The sequence below is a fragment of the Nerophis ophidion genome, linkage group LG10 (genome assembly GCF_033978795.1).
Source record: "Nerophis ophidion isolate RoL-2023_Sa linkage group LG10, RoL_Noph_v1.0, whole genome shotgun sequence".
NCBI lineage: Eukaryota > Metazoa > Chordata > Actinopteri > Syngnathiformes > Syngnathidae > Nerophis > Nerophis ophidion.
This window is the reverse complement of record NC_084620.1, coordinates 40,285,880-40,302,843: the sequence shown is the minus strand read 5'-3', so window position 1 is coordinate 40,302,843 and position 16,964 is coordinate 40,285,880. Positions and strand designations below refer to the sequence as shown.

Below are 16,964 nucleotides of genomic sequence, written 5' to 3'. Positions count from 1 at the left end.
GTTCCCTCCGGGTACTCCGGCTTCCTCCCACTTCCAAAGACATGCACCTGGGGATAGGTTGATTGGCAACACCAAATTGGCCCTAGTGTGTGAATGTGAGTGTGAATGTTGTTTGTCTATCTGTGTTGGCCCTGCGATGAGGTGGCGACTTGTCCAGGGTGTACTACGCCTTCCGCCCGATTGTAGCTGAGATAGGCACCAGTGCCCCCCGCGACCCCAAAGGGAATAAGCGGTAGAAATGGATGGATGGATGCCATTGATATTTTTTAATTATTATTATTATTTAAAACTGGATTTTGCAAGTCACTATAAAGTCATACAAGCCTTGCTTGTTCAATATTCAATGCAAAGCTTATTTGGGTCCCTATTAAAAGGTTCATTTGTTCAACCTTGGCCCGCGGCTTTGTTCAGTTTTAAATTTTGGCCCACTCTGTATTTGAGTGTGACACCCCTGCTCTAGAAATTAGCAGGACTTTCAAACATATATTTTATTACATTATTCAAGTTGCAGAATCTTTAAACAACATTTTCCATTTGGGGAAAACAATCATTGGAAGAGTTGTTTTCTCAATTTTAACACACTAAAAAGTATTCGTGCCAAAATTAAGATTATTCAATGACTAGAAATAAGTAAATAATATAAAATCTTGCCAGAAAAAAAAAGTACTTTGCAGTGCACAACTCTCCCGTCCAAAGGCAAAACCCAGTAACTCAATTTTGGTCAAAACTAAGCTGATAGTAATTTTGGAGTTCCTAGGTGATATGCTTTACATTAGTGTATGCGATATTGTAATTTGTTCCGTAAGTAAGCTGTTACGCGCATGGCAGGACCTAGCAACTACCACATAACCGCGTAGATACAACAGAAAAACCTAGTATCTCAAGGGACCAATCGGAGCTTCTTTGTCAGTCGCCTTATTGTCTTTAATGAGACATTTGCACCAATGGGGGCCGACGGTCAACCTGATTATGTGATATTATGGCACAAGGGGATATTTGGAAGATTGGCCCAGGACGTTGCAAGCACCTTCATTAAATGTATTGTTCTTGATTCTTCCCCTTGCATACTCTTTTGGGCAGATAACTGTGGAGGTCAAAATAAAAACTGGATGCTGTACACGGCTCTTGCCCAATGTGCAAACACAGAATGTGGCCCACCCGAGATTGTGATAAAATATCTGGAGAAAGGGCACATGTTCATGAGAGCAGATTCAATCCATGGCTCAATCGGCAAGAAAATGAAAGCTGAAGAAAGTATCTATACGTTTGATGACTTTGTAAGACAGCATCAAGATAGATTAGTTTTCCTTTGTTTTCTCAAAATCAGCTAGAAGTGAGTTACTAGGTTTTGCCTTTGGACGAGAGAACTGTAGGCTACAAAGTGGACTGTGAGCATGTGAGCAACCTGTCATGTTGCTTGTTAGCCAGCAGATAGCAGCATTGTCGATTGAAGCAAACGTTAGTTAAGTTCAGCACCTTGCCAGTTATACAATGACGTATGTCTGTGTTTTTTTGACATTTTGTTTTTGCGATGAAATGAAGGTCTGTTGTCAAGTATGTTGGTCACTTGACCAACAAACAAAATATAATACACAAACTTAACAACATCCTAATTTCAGGGGATATTTTATTCACAGATCTTTTTAAGATGTCATGTTCAAAATGATAAAGTCCAATGCATTTTTGTTGCTGATCATTAGCATACAGCCTGTTGTGGTTAGATGAGGGGTGTCAAACTCAAATACAGAGTGGGCCACAATTTAAAACTGAACAAAGCCGCGGGCCAAGGTTGAGCAAATGGACCCTTTAATAGGGACACAAACAAGTTTTGCATTGAATATTGAACAAGTCAGGCTTGTATAACACTATAGCTACATGCAAAATCCAGTTTCAAATAATAATAATATATATCAAATAAAATGTAAATACAAATTTAATGTAAATACAAATGTAATGCCTCTTTTCTATTTGCAGTCTTCTGAGGTAAATATCAAAATAAACTTTTTCCACAGGCTAATCATAAATTTGAAAAAAATATAACAATAATTAATGAATCAACATTCAAGCTTTGAAGTAGCAAGAGAGAGAGCATGAATAAAACATTAAGTATTGCTCAGTTTGCTACACTGATTTGCTTTAACACTGAATATGGAACAAGCAAAACTTATATAAGTTAATACTGCAAAATCACCTTTCAAAAAAACAAACGAAAAAAACATCACTGGTATGTTAAATAAAATGAATGCATTTCTGAGGTAAATATCAACATTAACTTTTTCCACAGGCTAATAAATTTTAAAATAAAATAACAATGAGGTGGGCGGAGTTTGGGGTCGCTGGGGGTGAATATTGTAGCGTACCAGAGGAGTTAGTGCTGCAAGGGCTTCTGGGTATTTATTCGGATGTTCTAACGGAATGTGTTTGTCATTCTTGTTTTGTTTTGGGTTCACAGTGTGGTGCATATTTGTAACAGTGTTAAAGTTGTTTATACGGCCACCCTCAGTGTGGCTGTTGACCAAATATGCCTTGCATTCACTTGTGTGTGTGTGTAAAGCTGCATATATTATGTGACTGGGCCGGCACGCTGTTTGTATGGAGGAAAGCAGACGTGACGACAGGTTGTAGAGGACGCTAAAGGCAGTGCCTTTAAGGCACGCCCCCAATAGTGTTGTCCGGATGGAAATCGGGTAAAATGGTTGCCCAGGGAGATTTTCGGGAGGGGCACTGAACTGTGGGAGTCTCCTGGGAAAATGGGGAGGGTTCGCAAGTATGAGTGTAGCTGTGTTACAGTGACACCGCCGCTGTATAAGGCCGGAGGGCCAGCTCTAATGTTAATTTGATGTTGCCTAAAGAGCCAAATGAAATTACATGGCAAGCAAAATTTGGCCCGCGGGCCAGAGTTTGACACACATTGGGTTAGAGTGTCCGCCCTGAGATCGGTAGGTTGTAAGTTCAAACCCCGGCAGAGCCATACCAAAGACTATAAAAATGGGACCTGTTACCTCCCGGCTTGATACTCAGCATCAAGGGTTGCAATTGGGGGTTAAATCACCCAAATGATTCCAGAGCGCGGCCATCGCTGCTGCTCACTGCTCCCCTCACCTCCAAGTGAGTGGAACAAGGGGATGGGTCAAATGCAGAGGGTAATTTCACCACACCTAGTGTGTGTGTGTGTGACTATCATTGGTACTTTAACTTTTAACTCAACTTTTCCATGACTATTGAGTCTCAAACGGTGGTACGGTACAAGGGCTCCATCTAGTGGTACGGCAAAGAAGTCTAAAGATGTACTGCATATTGCGTGTTATTGTTAATGTTTGTACGTAATGTTTGTCATGTTACAGAGGCTGAACGTATTAAATATATTTTGCCTTGTTTTTAATGAATACTTGGGCCTACACCATTGCTGTGTATTAGTGTAGGTCATTATGATGGTACTTGGAGGGCCAATGAAGTGTTTTCTGGGGTGGTACTTGGTGGAAAAAGTTTGAGAACTAGTGTTGGAGACGATTGTTGACAACTTCCGACTTGGTTCTCCATTTAGCACAAGTGTGCCTCATTGTCCTGGAAGCATCTCTTCCTGGGTGGTATGTCTCTGACCATCTCAAGGTAGTCTAAACCTCACTTCCTATCGCCTAGAGCTGCGCTTGCCAAGGAGCCGACGGCTCACGGCTTTTAGCTCGTTTCCCAACACCACAGCAATGACCTGGTTTTTCCTGGGGATTTGTGGTTTTGAACCTGGATTGAATAGATATTTTGCACTTTTAAACAAGAGCCCAGCTTTTGTCTGATGGGACAAACCTTGGAGCTATGTGGCCTTATGGAGGCGGAGTAGGTCTACTACTGTGTTGCTGCATAGGGGCGGCATAGCTCGGTTGGTATTGAGGGTTGCAGGTTCGATTCTCACTTCCGCCATCCTAGTCACTGCCGTTGTGTCCTTGGGCAAGACACTTTACCCACCTGCTCCCAGTGCCACCCACACTGGTTTAAATGTAACTTGGATATTGGGTTTGACTATGTAAAGCGTCACTAGAGAAAAGCGCTATATAAATATAATTCACTTCACTTCACTACTACAGTATTGTGGTACTGATGAATCAATAATTGTACTATACTCAGTTTAAAAAGCATGATGGAGCGCTGTCTTCACGCCGTGACATTGCTGGTTTTACAAGCAGAGGAGCATGTTCGGCAGCACGCACACACTGAGTACTTACAAGCAGACTGAGCAACGCACACACACTGAGTACTTACAAGCAGACAACAGTATGAAGACAGAAAAGGGAGAATGGATGCATTTTGGCTTACAAACCAAAGATAAAGGTGAAGTTAAAACACTGGAACGCCCCCATTATTTGTCGCCTCCATGGCGACAAAAAAAGGAAGTTTCTCAAAAAGTATCATCCCTGCAGGACGAGGAATGCTTCACTACACACCTTTCGAGGAAACAATAGCTCAGCACTAACAAAATATGGTGCGCTTTAATGTAAACAAATACCATGGGTGGATCTACACCTAACATCCACTGTAATGATACCAAGTACAAAAGCGTATCCAGTCGATACTACTATGATTATTTTTATGGGTAAAAATATTTTTTCCTTTTTTAAAAATGTATATTATGTTCATAAACTGAGGAAATATGTCCCTGGACACATGAGGACTTTGAATATGTCCAATGTATGATCCAGTAACGACTTGGTATTGGATTGATACCCAAATTTGTGGTATCATCCAAAACTAATGTAAAATATCCAGACAGAAGAGTGATTATTACATTTTAACAGAAGTGGAGATAGAACATGTTAAAAGAGAAAGTAAGCAGATATTAACAGAAAATGAACAAATAGATTAATAATATTTTTTTTACAGCTTGTCCTTTATAATTTAAACAAAATAACAATGATAAATGACAATATTTTACTGCATATTTCAAACCTTTACTTACTACTAAAAGACAAGTTGTCTTGTATGTTCTCTATTTTATTTAAGGACAAAGTTGCAATAAGAAACATGTTTAATGTACCATAAGATTTTTTGTTCAAATAAAGACAATACTTACATTATTTGTGGTCCCCCTTCATTTAGAAAAGTATCAAAATACATTTTGGTACCGGCACCGGCATGAAAATATTGGTATCCGGACAACCCGTTGGTAGAAGTTAATTCTGGGTTATAAATCATGCATTTCACTTGTAGTAGGTTTTGGCCATAAACCAAGAAATTGGTTAACTTTGACGTTTACTTAAACCCGAGGATGATTAGAAAGACAGGAAAATAATTGCCCCCGTCATTTTTCACCTGCATGAGGATTGATTAGTTCCTCATCGAACATTCTCAGTCTGAACCCCGGTGAGAGCAGACATTGTACAGTGATTGTTTTATATTCGTAGTTTGTATTTCTTTTTTAGCACTTATTTGTAGCTCATCCTCTGTATATTCAGGTTCAAAAATGTAATGTTCTGTATCATAATTTTTCCCCAAAGTAGCTGTTGGCTCTCAAGCTTGGTTTTTGTTAATCAATTAAACGCCGAGCAGTAAATGTAACCTCACTAAAATGCTCCTCGCAGCTGAATTGAAGAAAGGAATATATACTTTCTGTGAATGACTGTTTATTCAGAGTAATAAATGCATTTCTGGGCAAAAGCCCACAAAACCAGACAAAAGCAGAAGTTCAAACTACATGACCTTATTCTAAAGTAACATGGATAGACTGGACTATAAGTGCATAATAATAATAAAAATAATGAAAGAGAAAGTAAACACATCACATGGTGGATTCATCCAAATGTTTCATGATTCTCTCCACCCAGAAGTCTTTGGGGTTGGCACAGATGTGAAGATTTTTTTTAGTCACCAGACTGAAAAGAAACACATATTGATACAAAGTCCCATAAATGATAAATAATCAATGATGATAAATAACCAACTCACATGACTCCAATGACGGGGCATCTGCTGTCAGTCAAGGCGTACGACTTTATGAATCTTTGGGGGACTTTGACGGGGTAATGTTTGAAGCAGCAGTGGTCAGGACCGCTGGAATCTGATCGACAGAGAGAGACAATATGAACATTCCAAACATCACCGTGGGCCAGGTGTCCGGACGGCGGAAGTCTCACTGTTGCAGCGGGCGGACAAAATGACGGCGGAGGCCAGCACGCACAGCGCAAAGACGGTCATGCCCCTCATGGCGGTCCAGATGCAGATGGACGGAGGCGCGTGACAGCCACACTTATATAGCGTGTGCACTCAGGGGTAGGAAGGACGCTGCGGTTTGAACAACAAACTTTCCACTCTGCTTTGAAAAAGCTGAAGAGGAAATGCAGTGTGGTTATACCACCTTCCCGTGTGTGTGCATGTAATCATGCGTACAAAGTTCATTTTTTATTTCGTCACACGGACATTTTCATTTTGAATGAGACAAGGTGACGCGGTGAGAAGCCCCGCCCCCACTAGCAGCAAGTCCAAAGCAATCCAAACACCCTAAAAGGAGAATTAATGTATGCACTCTGTAACAACAGCGCAATCAGACTTTACATGATTAATATTTAGGATCCAGTGTTAAGGTAACAAAAGTGGAAACGGAACCGGAGAGCACACTTCATTTTAAAAACAAACATCAAGAGGACAAGTGTGTGCTAAATGGGTCGTCGCAGTCCTGCGGTGTGTTACTGCGCTTAGGTCGCGGTGAAAGCGCATTGCATTGCTTTGCAATAACTCGGGATGTTAAAAAAAAAAAACTTTGTTTCCTGTTTGCAACCTACGAAACAACAAGTAAGTGACAACAAGGACGCCTGATCGGGGCTTCCTGTGTGCAAAATGGACGGCAAAAAGAGCAAAGTGGTCTGCCAGGAATAGTGCAACGTGACACAAAAGCCCAAACTCTACTTGTAAAAGAACACGACAAAATAAAAGCCTCTGCAGCAACACAATTTGCTTCCCCTTTGAATAAATACACAAATAAAAAGACGTTGAAATATAGCTTAAAAGGCAGCCGATGACCTTTTTCTTTCTGGAAATGTGTAACATCAACAAGGCCTTCACTCGCTCAAAGTGCGTTCAGGGAGTCCGCGGTAAAAACAAACGAAAGACGAAAGTCAGGAAGTACAATTAAAAGAGAGAACGTGAGGTTCTGGTCTCTCTGATCCCCTCCTGGGTGGGGGAGTGTGTTCAATAAGGCACCAGGTCCTCCTCCTTGGTCCTGATCCCATTCAGAGAGGTCCCGCATAGCAGCGCTCGGTTCCCAAAGCCAAAGTCAGCGTTTCAACATCGGACTTCCCCGCTCCACATCCTTCTGCAGCATCTGTAGAACCTGCAGCAAACAGAACAGAGTTGAGCTGGAACCGTTAAGCGGCGTGATGAAAGCTCGGCCGTGCACCTACCAGCGCCCACTTCCTGTTGTGGCTGCTCATGTGGACGGCGGCGATGTGCTGGAAGAGCTGCTCGGCGGGGATAAGGTCGGGCAAGCGGGTGAGGAACTGGGCCATGTGGATGAAGTCCATACCCGTGAGTACGTCGTGGAAGAGGCGCAGGAGGCCCAGCGCCGTGCGGAACAGGAACTCCTCGCCGTCTCTGCAGAAGACGTCCCACACGCGGCACGCCAGGTCCAGCGGGAGAGACTTGCTGTACAGGGTGAAGATCCTGGGACGCAGGGCAGGTAGGACATGTCACGCCACATCAAATAGAGGGAACTAGATGCATGCTGTTGACTAAACCACAGTTACACTATATTGCCAAAGGTATTTGGCCACCTGCCTTGACGCACATATGAACATGAAGTGCCATCCCATTCCTAACCCATAGCGTTCAATATGATGTCGCTCCACCTTTTGCAGCTTCAACTCTTCTGAGAAGGCTGTCCACAAGGTTGCAGAGTGTGTTTGTAGGAATTTTCGACCATTCTTCCAAAAGCGCATAGGTGAGGTCTCACACGGATTTTGGTCAAGAAGGCCTTATACATCCCAAAGGTGTTCTATTGGGTCCAGGTCAGGAATCTGTGCAGGCCAGTCAAGTTCATCCACACCAGACTCTTGTCATCCATGTCTTTATGGACCTTGCTTTGTGCACTGGTGCAGTCATGTTGGAAGAGGAAGGGGCCCCGCTCCAAACTGTTGCCACAAAGTTGGGAGCATGGAATTGTCCAAAATGTTTTGGTGTCCTGGAGCATTCAAAGTTAATTTCACTGGAACTAAGGGGCCAAGCCCAACTCCTGAAAAACAACCCCACACCATAATTCCTCCTCCACTAAATTCCACACTCAGCACAATGCAGTCCGAAATGAACCGTTTTTCTGGCAACCTCCAAAGCCAGACTAGTCCATCAGATTGACAGATGAAAAAGCATGATTCATCACTCCAGAGAATGCGTCTCAATTGCTCTAGAGTCCAGTGGCGACGTGCTTTACACCACGTCTTTGAATTGGACTTGGTGATTTATGACTTAGATGCAGCTGCACGCCCATGGAAACCCATTCCATGAAGCTCTCTGCGTACTGTATGTGGGCTAATTGGAAGGTCACATGAAGTTTGGAGCTATGTAGCAACTGACTGTGCAGAAAGTATTTGCACTATGTGCTTCAGCATCCACTGACCCCTCTCTGTCAGTTTATGTGACCTACCACTGCGTGGCTGAGTTGCTGTTGTTCTAAAACTCTTCCATTTTCTTATAACAAAGCCAAGAATTTACTTTTGGAATATTTAGGAGCGAGGACATTTCTACGACTGGATTTGTTGCACAGGTGGCATCCTGTGACAGTTCCACACTGGAAATCACTGAGAGCAACCCATTATTTCAGAAATGTTTGTAGAGAGTCTCCATGCCTAAGTGCTTCATTGTATACACCTGTGGCCGGACCGAGTGATTAGTACACCTGAATTCTCATCGTTTGGATGGGTGGTCAAATACTTTTGGCAATATAGTGTATCTCTTTCCCAGCTTTTATTTTGAAAAGACAGACAGAAGAAACAAAAGGAAAGACACACCGCAAGCTTTGCCGGCGCAACTGGAAACGGAAATCCAGGAATTTCCAAAGTGAGAACCCACCACCGACGTCACCCCCCCCCCCCCCCCCACCACCACCACCACCACCAAAACACCCGTTTCCTGTGTTGTCAGCAGCTCAGAAGCCAAGTGTGGCGCACACAAACAAAACATGGCTGCTGACGTGAGAGCAGAGCTAACACACTCAAGGCAAGAGAGGAGGAAAAGACGACTCACCAGTCGATCAAATAAATATCGGGGGTCAGGCTGTTCTTCTTGAAATGTGCAAAGAGCTTTGGTAGGTTTTCTTCAAAGAAGACTTCGAAGGCAGCAAAGTAGGTCAACATCTGCAACATTAGACAGTGTCAAGGGGATGACTTGTGTGTACAATTACGTCCGCTTGATGTTTAACTGCGGTTGTGGTCTGGCTTCCCTTTAGTGATATCACTTGCCACAGTTAATTGGCACTGATTAACACTAACTGACTTTGTAATGACCTTCTGACAGTCACATGTGGCACAAAACATGGAAACAGTTCATCTACTACAGGCTCTACACAGGTGTCAACTAGGGCTGGGCGATATGGTCTTTTTTGAATATCTCTATATTTTTAGGCCATGTCACGATACACGATATATATCTCCATATTTTGCCTTAGCCTTGAAATAATATTTGATGCATATAATCACAGCAGTATGATGATTCTATGTGTCTACATTCAAACATTCTTCTTCATACTGCATTAATATATGCTCATTTTAAACTTTCATGCAGAGAGGGATATCACAACTAAGTCAATTGACCAAAACTGAATTTATTAAACAGTTATTAAGCAGTGGCACAAACATTCATGTCATTTCAAAACAAAAAGTGCAAGATTGTCAGGGACATTTTAAAACAAGCTGAGTGCATGACGTCACTAAGATGACATATCAAAACAACACTAAATTAGAGTGCACTTTTTGTACAGAACGCCACTACAATAGTTTAAAACAAAGTCCACTTTTGTGCATGATGTCACACAAGATATTTCAATAACTGTCAAATAAAAATGTGCTGCATAATAGGAAATCAAATCGCTATGTGGTAGGTTACTGCGGACGTTATCTCCTTATGTTGTGTACTATTTTTTTCACACGGTGTTGATATGGAAATGGTTGCCTCTGCATTTTGTTGGTGTGGCACCAAATGGAGATGTTGACCTGCGGAGTAAGTACTCTTCATTCTGTAGCAGAACACTTTTCAAATGATGCTACATATTAGCAGTAACGCTACTTTTTGTAGCAACACTTTTGGCCCACACTTGATAAATTACGGTTGTCTGTTCGACATATTCCCACTTGAAGCCAAACCACCGCCAGACGATGGACCCCCTGCTGTTTTTCTTAGTAATTAATTCTTCCTTCATTTGTTACCAGATTCGCACCTTTTCTCTCGTGTTACTACTCGCACCACAGCTAACGTTACACTGCTACCTCTCTGCTCCGCGAGGGCGTATACGTATGTGACGTATGTAAGAAAGTGCGCTTGCTGTCTGTGAGAAGGACAGACAACAAAGAGTGGGAAGAGCCTGTAGTGTAATGCCAGCAGCTAAAAACAACTGTGTGAGAACGTATACTCGAACATCACGATATAGTCATTTTCCATATCGAGTATATCGATACATCGCCCAGCCCTAGTTTCCACGTCAAATATGACTTTTTTAAGATAATCTTGAAAATAATTTAAGACCATTTCACATCCATACGGACAAAAAATACGAGGACAAAGTAAAATCAGAGGTCGAGAATGAATTTTAAGTATATGAATTGTAGAGAATACATATGTTTTTAAGAGTTCTTTCCTTATTCATAGTCATGTTTAAAGCAGCAAATATTTTCCCATGTGTACTCTTTATGCTTGTATCTTATGTCTGCAAGTAAACTCTGTGCCTTACCTTGAAGTCGTTGGAATGTTGGGAGTATGGTGTACTCCTTTTTTACCTTTACAGTATTAGAACAATGATGTATTTCTTTCTGGGCAGAGTGAGGGCTGTTTTTCTATTCAGTAAGTTGTCTCTTCCCGTTTGATTTTTAGACCGCTTCTAGGTGCTGCTATTACCGCATTGTAAGGGTGGTCTCCTAAAGGTTTAGTAAAACTTGATCATATTTCTATCCTGTCTCGATGAACCTTCTTACTCAACATATATGTCATCTGAAAGAATTTGGGATTGACCAGGGACTTTTATTTTCTAAGAGGAAGACTGGTCAGACGCAAAATAATTCATTCACTGCTCTTTCACATTTGAAAACATAATGGTTAAACTAACTAAAGACACTAGTAGCTTATCTAGTGTAAACTCATTGGAAAAAATATTAGCAAATGTTACAAGAGCCAATTTTCAGATTTGCCATAGAAGTGTTTTCTTGCAAAAGGTGCAGTGTGCTTCAAATCAAGTGTTTTAATGCAACATCAACATCAGCAATGGTAGAGGAAAGCACAACAATATATTGTCTGCGAAAGGGACAGTTAGCATCTCTGCTAAAGCTAAATGGTTAACTTTGGTACCGTTTTTTTGGGCTGTCAGAATTGAGCAAAGTGCACAAACTAGTGAAAAACAGAGTGATTGTCTAAAAAGAAGGAAGGCGATTATAGATTGCAAGCCTCAAACAGAATTTGGATGTGAATAATGTGGATAACATTCAAATGTGCTCAGCTCATTTTGTATCCGCTGTGTATAGAATAGAATAGAATAGAAGGTACTTTATTGATCCCTGGGGGAAATTCAGCATGGATTCAGCATTCAGTATGGATACATTGTTACCCGTTTGTGACTCTTTGAAAACAAATTGCTAATACACAAAATCTCCATTATTTTCCTCACCTCACAATAAGATAGCTAATTAGCAATGACCACACAATTAAGACACAGACACCGATTCAAATGTGAAAGTAGATTAAATCAAATTTTATAAATAGCCTCGCTGACTCGAGCCAGGCATTACAAACGGGCAAGATGCCCACTATTTACAGTGGTGGGACGGGCAAACACCAGGTGTGCAAGTCCAGGCACTGGCGAGAGTGCTCGCAGGTATCACCAATTACATGTGAACAAGAAAAAACAGGATGCAGCATCCTTTTTCCGCTTGGTCCTAGTGCTTGACGTGTCTCTAATCTAGTGTCACATTGTTATTGGGCACTAAAAATAGTCTTATTAAAAGTTTCCTTTTTGTGGAATAGGCATATAAATAAAATGTGGGGCACAATAATGCTTCTTATAGTGTGTGGCTAAAGACATGACACAAGGCTACAGACCCCTAATACAAAATTCCAGCATCAAGGCTCGACTTATGACAACGTCCAATAAACAATTGCATCACATCCACAAACAATATAATAACAACAGTTGTTATGATCTGGTGAGATTATTGACTCACAAGGCTGTGGTCCACTCTGAAGAAGGCCATCTGACACGGCTTATTGAGCAGGTTGGAAAACGCTATGAAGGCCTCTGCTGTGTCCAAGTTCAGGATGAGCACTGCTGCAATGAACGACATTCCCTGCACCTGCAGCAAGGGTCAGCAAAATATGTCACTTACAAAAACGGCACTTGAAGGTATCAAAAAGAAGAACATGTAATATATTTACAAACCACAAAACCAGTGAAGTTGGCACGTAGTGTAAATCGTAAACAAAAACAGAATACAAATGATTTGCAAAGCCTTTTCAACCTATGAATACACTGCAAATACAAGATATTTCATGTTAAACCTGGAAAACGTTATATTTTGCAAATACTAGCTCATTTGGAATTTTATGCTTACAACATGTTTCGAAAAAGCTAGCATAGGTGGCAGAAAAAAGACTGAGAAAGTTGAGGAATGCTCATCAAACACTTATTTGGAACATTCCACAGGTGAACAGGCTAATTGGGAACAGGTGGGTGCCATGATTGGGCATAAAAGCAGCTTCCATGAAATGCTCAGGCATTAACAAACAAGGATGGCGCGAGGGTCACCACTTTTTGTACGAATGTGTTAACAAATTGTCGAATAGGTGAACAACATTTCTCAACGAGCTATTGTAAGGAATTTAGGGATTTCACCATTTAAGGTCTGTATTATCATCAAAAGGTTCAGAAAATCTGAATCAATCTGGAGAAATCACTGCACATAAGATTGAATGCCCGTAACGTTGGATTCCTCAGGCGGTACTGCATCAAAAACCAACATCAGTGTGTAAAAGATATCACCACATGGGCTCAGGAAAACTTCAGAAAACCACTGTCAGTAACTACAGTTTGTCGCTGCACCTGTGAGTGCAAGTAAATTTTATGCAAAGGAGAAGCCATTTATCAACAACACCCACAAACGCCGCCGGCTTTGCTGGGCTCAAGCTCATCTAAGATGGACTGAAAGTGGAAAAATGTTCAGTGGTCCAGCGAGTCAACATTTCAAATTTTTTTGGAAACTGTGAACATCGTGTCCTCCGGACCAAAGACAAAAAGAACCATCCGGATTGTTATAGGCGCAAAGTTGCAAAGCCAGCATCTGTGATGTATGGGGGTGTATTAGTGCCCAATGAATGGGTAATTTACACATCTGTGAAGGCACCATTAATGCCGAAAGGTACATACAGGTTTTGGAGCAACATATGTTGCCATCCAACAGCAAAATTATCATGGATGCCCCTGCTTATTTCAGCAAGACAGTGCCAAGCCACGTGTTACAACAGCTTGGTTTCATAGTAAAAGAGTGCGGGTACTAGACCGACCTACCTATAGTACAGACCCGTTTTGCATTGAAAATGTGTGGCGCATTATGAAGCCTAAAATACCACAACGGAGACCCCTGACTGTTGAACAACTTAAATGATAAATGGGTTGTACTTGTAGAGCGCTTTTCTACCTTCAAGGTACTCAAAGCGCTTTGACATTACTTCCACATTTATCCATTCACACACACATTCACACACACTGATGGAGGGAGCTGCCATGCAAGGCGCCAACCAGCACCCATCAGGAGCAAGGGTGAAGTGTCTTGCTCAGGACACAACGGACGTGACGAGGTTGGTACTAGGTGGGATTTGAACCAGGGACCCTCGGGTTGCGCACGGCCACTCTTCCACTGCGCCACGCCACGCCACTTAAGCTGTACATCAAGCAAAAATTGAAAATAATTCCACCTGAAAAGCTTCAAAAATTGGTCTCCTCAGTTCCCAAACGTTTACTGAGTGTTGTTAAAAGGAAAGGCCATGTAACACAGTGGTAAAAATGCCACTGTGCCAATTATTTTGCAATGTGGTGCTGCCATTTAATTCAAAGTTAATGATTATTTGCAAAAAAAAAAAAGCTTTTCAGTTCGAACATAAATATTTTTGCAGTTTATTCAAGTGAATATAAGTTGAAAAAATATATATAAATCTATATACATATGTATATATTGTATTTTTCGGACTATTAAGTCGCAGTTTTTTTCATAGTCGACTTATACTTGGGAGCGACTTATGTGTGAAATTATTACTCATTACCGTAAAATATTGAATATTATTATTATATTCACGTAAGAGACTAGACGTATAAGATTTCATCAAATTTAGCAATTAGGAGTGACAGATTGTTTGGTAAACGTACAGCATGATCTATATGTTATAGTTATTTTAATGACTCTTACCATAATATGTTACGTTAACATACCAGGCACCTTCTCAGTTGGTTATTTATGTGTCATATAACGGACACTTATTCAGCCTGTTGTTCACTATTCTTTATTTTAAATTGCCTTTCAAATGTCTATTCTTGGTGTTGGGTTTTATCAAATAAATTTCCCCAAAAAATGCAACTTATACTCGAGTGCGACTTGTGTTTTTTTCCTTCTTTATTATGCATTTTCAGCAGGTGCGGCTTATACTCCGAAAATACGGTAGGTATATGCATATTTTTATTATATATATATATATATATATATATATATATACACACGCACACACATATATATATATGTGTGTGTATATATATATATGTATATATATATATACACATATATATATATACATATATGTATATATATACATATATATATATACACACACACATATATATATATATATATTATATTATATACAAACCCTGTTTCCATTTGAGTTGGGAAATATTATATATATATATATATATATATATATATATATATATATATATACAAACCCTGTTTCCATATGAGTTGGGAAATTGTGTTAGATAAATGGGTTGTACTTGTATAGCGCTTTTCTACCTTCAAGGTACTCAAAGCGCTTTGACACTACTTCCACATTTAACCATTCACACACACACATTCACACACTGATGAAGGGCGCTGCCATGCAAGGCGCTAACCAGCACCCATCAGGAGCAAGGGTGAAGTGTCTTGCTCAGGAATAGGACACAATGGACGTGACGAAGTTGGTACTAGGTGGGGATTGAACTAGGGACCCTCGGGTTGCGCATGGCCACTCTTCCACTGCGCCACGCCATCCCGTGAATATAAACTGAATACAATGATTTTCAAATAATTTTGACCCCATATTCAGTTGAATATGCTACAAAGACAACATATTTGATGTTCAAACTGATAAACATTTTTTTGTTGTTGCAAATAATCATTAACTTTAGAATGATTCCAGCAACACGTAACAAAGAAGTTGGGAAAGGTGGCAATAAATTCTGATAAAGTTGAGGATTGGCCGTCAAACACTTATTTGGAACATCCCACAGGTGTGCAGGCTAATTGGGAATAGGTGGGTGCCATGATTGGGTATAAAAACAGCTTCCCAAAAAATGCTCACTCTTTCACTAGAAAGGATGGGACGAAGTATACCGCTTTGTCCACAACTGCGTGAGCAATAGTCAAACAGTTTAAGAACGTTTCTCAAAGTGCAATTGAAAGAAATTTAGGGATTTCAACATCTACGGTCCATAATATCATCAAAAGGTTCAGAGAATCTGGAGAAATCACTCCACGTAAGCAGCATGGCCGGAAACCAACATTGAATGACCGTGACCTTCGATCCCTCATACGGCACTGTATCAAAAACCGACATCAATCTCTAAAGGATATCACCACATGGGCTCAGGAACACTTCAGAAAACCACTTTCACTAAACACAATTTATCGCTACATCTGTAAGTACAAGTTAAAGCTCTACTATGCAAAGCCAAAGCCATTTATCAACAACATCCAGACATGCCTGGCCCGAGATCATCTAGGAGGGACTGATGCAAAGTGGAAAAGTGTTCTGTGGTCTGACGAGTCCACATTTCTAATTTATTTTGGACATATTCGACATCGTGTCATCTGGACCAAAGGGGAAGCGAACCATCCAGACTGTTATTGACGCAAAGTTCCAAAGCCAGCATCTGCGATGGTATGGGGGTGTATTAGTGCCAAGGCACGGGTAACTTACACATCTGTGAAGGCACCATTAATGCTGAAAGGTACATACAGGTTTTGGAACAACATATGCTGCCATCTAAGCGCCGTCTTTTGCATGGACGCCCCTGCTTATTTCAGCAAGACAATGTAAAGCCACATTCAGCACGTGTTACAACAGCGTGGCTTTGTAAAAAAAAAAAAAAAAAGGAGTGCGGGTACTTTCCTGGCCCACCTGCAGTCCAGACCTGTCTCCCATCGAAAATGTGGCGCATTAGGAAGCGTAAAATAAGACCGCAGAGATCCCGGACTGTTGAACAACTGAAACTCTACATGAAAGAAGAATGGAAAACAATTCAATTTCCAACGCTTCAACAATTAGTTTCCTCAGTTTTCCAAACGTTTATTGAGTATTGTTAAAAGAAAAGGTGATGTAACACAGTAGTGAACATGCCCTTTCCCAACTTATTTGGCATGTGTTGCATCCATGAAATTCTAAGTTAATTATTATTTGCAAAAAACCAAAAAGTTTGTGAGTTTGAACATCAAATATCTTGTCTTTGTAGTGCATTCAATTGAATATGAGTTGAAAAGGATTTG

The 16,964-nt window shown here is 40.8% G+C and overlaps 2 protein-coding genes across 7 annotated transcripts in view; both read right to left on the bottom strand.

Moving 5' to 3' along the window:
• Positions 1-5,595: 5,595 nt before the first annotated feature.
• On the bottom strand, positions 5,596-6,343 carry LOC133560818 (C-C motif chemokine 4 homolog). The gene is made up of 3 exons (XM_061913775.1): positions 6,123-6,343; positions 5,935-6,046; positions 5,596-5,861 (listed from the first exon to the last, which is right to left on the bottom strand). Exons 1-3 carry the CDS (start codon positions 6,190-6,192, stop codon positions 5,768-5,770), a joined length of 276 nt encoding a protein of 91 aa, XP_061769759.1. The 5' UTR covers positions 6,193-6,343; the 3' UTR covers positions 5,596-5,767.
• Positions 6,344-6,374: 31 nt separating this feature from the next.
• The window catches only part of tbc1d14 (TBC1 domain family, member 14), a 54,750-nt gene continuing 44,160 nt past the window's right edge, over positions 6,375-16,964 (bottom strand). For all 6 annotated transcript variants that reach the window (XM_061913744.1, XM_061913745.1, XM_061913749.1 and 3 more), the window contains 4 exons: positions 12,399-12,527; positions 9,220-9,329; positions 7,386-7,644; positions 6,375-7,315 (listed from right to left, as the gene is read on the bottom strand). In XM_061913744.1, coding sequence (XP_061769728.1) covers positions 7,259-7,315; positions 7,386-7,644; positions 9,220-9,329; positions 12,399-12,527 — 555 coding nt within the window. In that variant the 3' untranslated portion in view covers positions 6,375-7,258. The remainder of the gene's footprint in view (positions 7,316-7,385; positions 7,645-9,219; positions 9,330-12,398; positions 12,528-16,964) is intronic.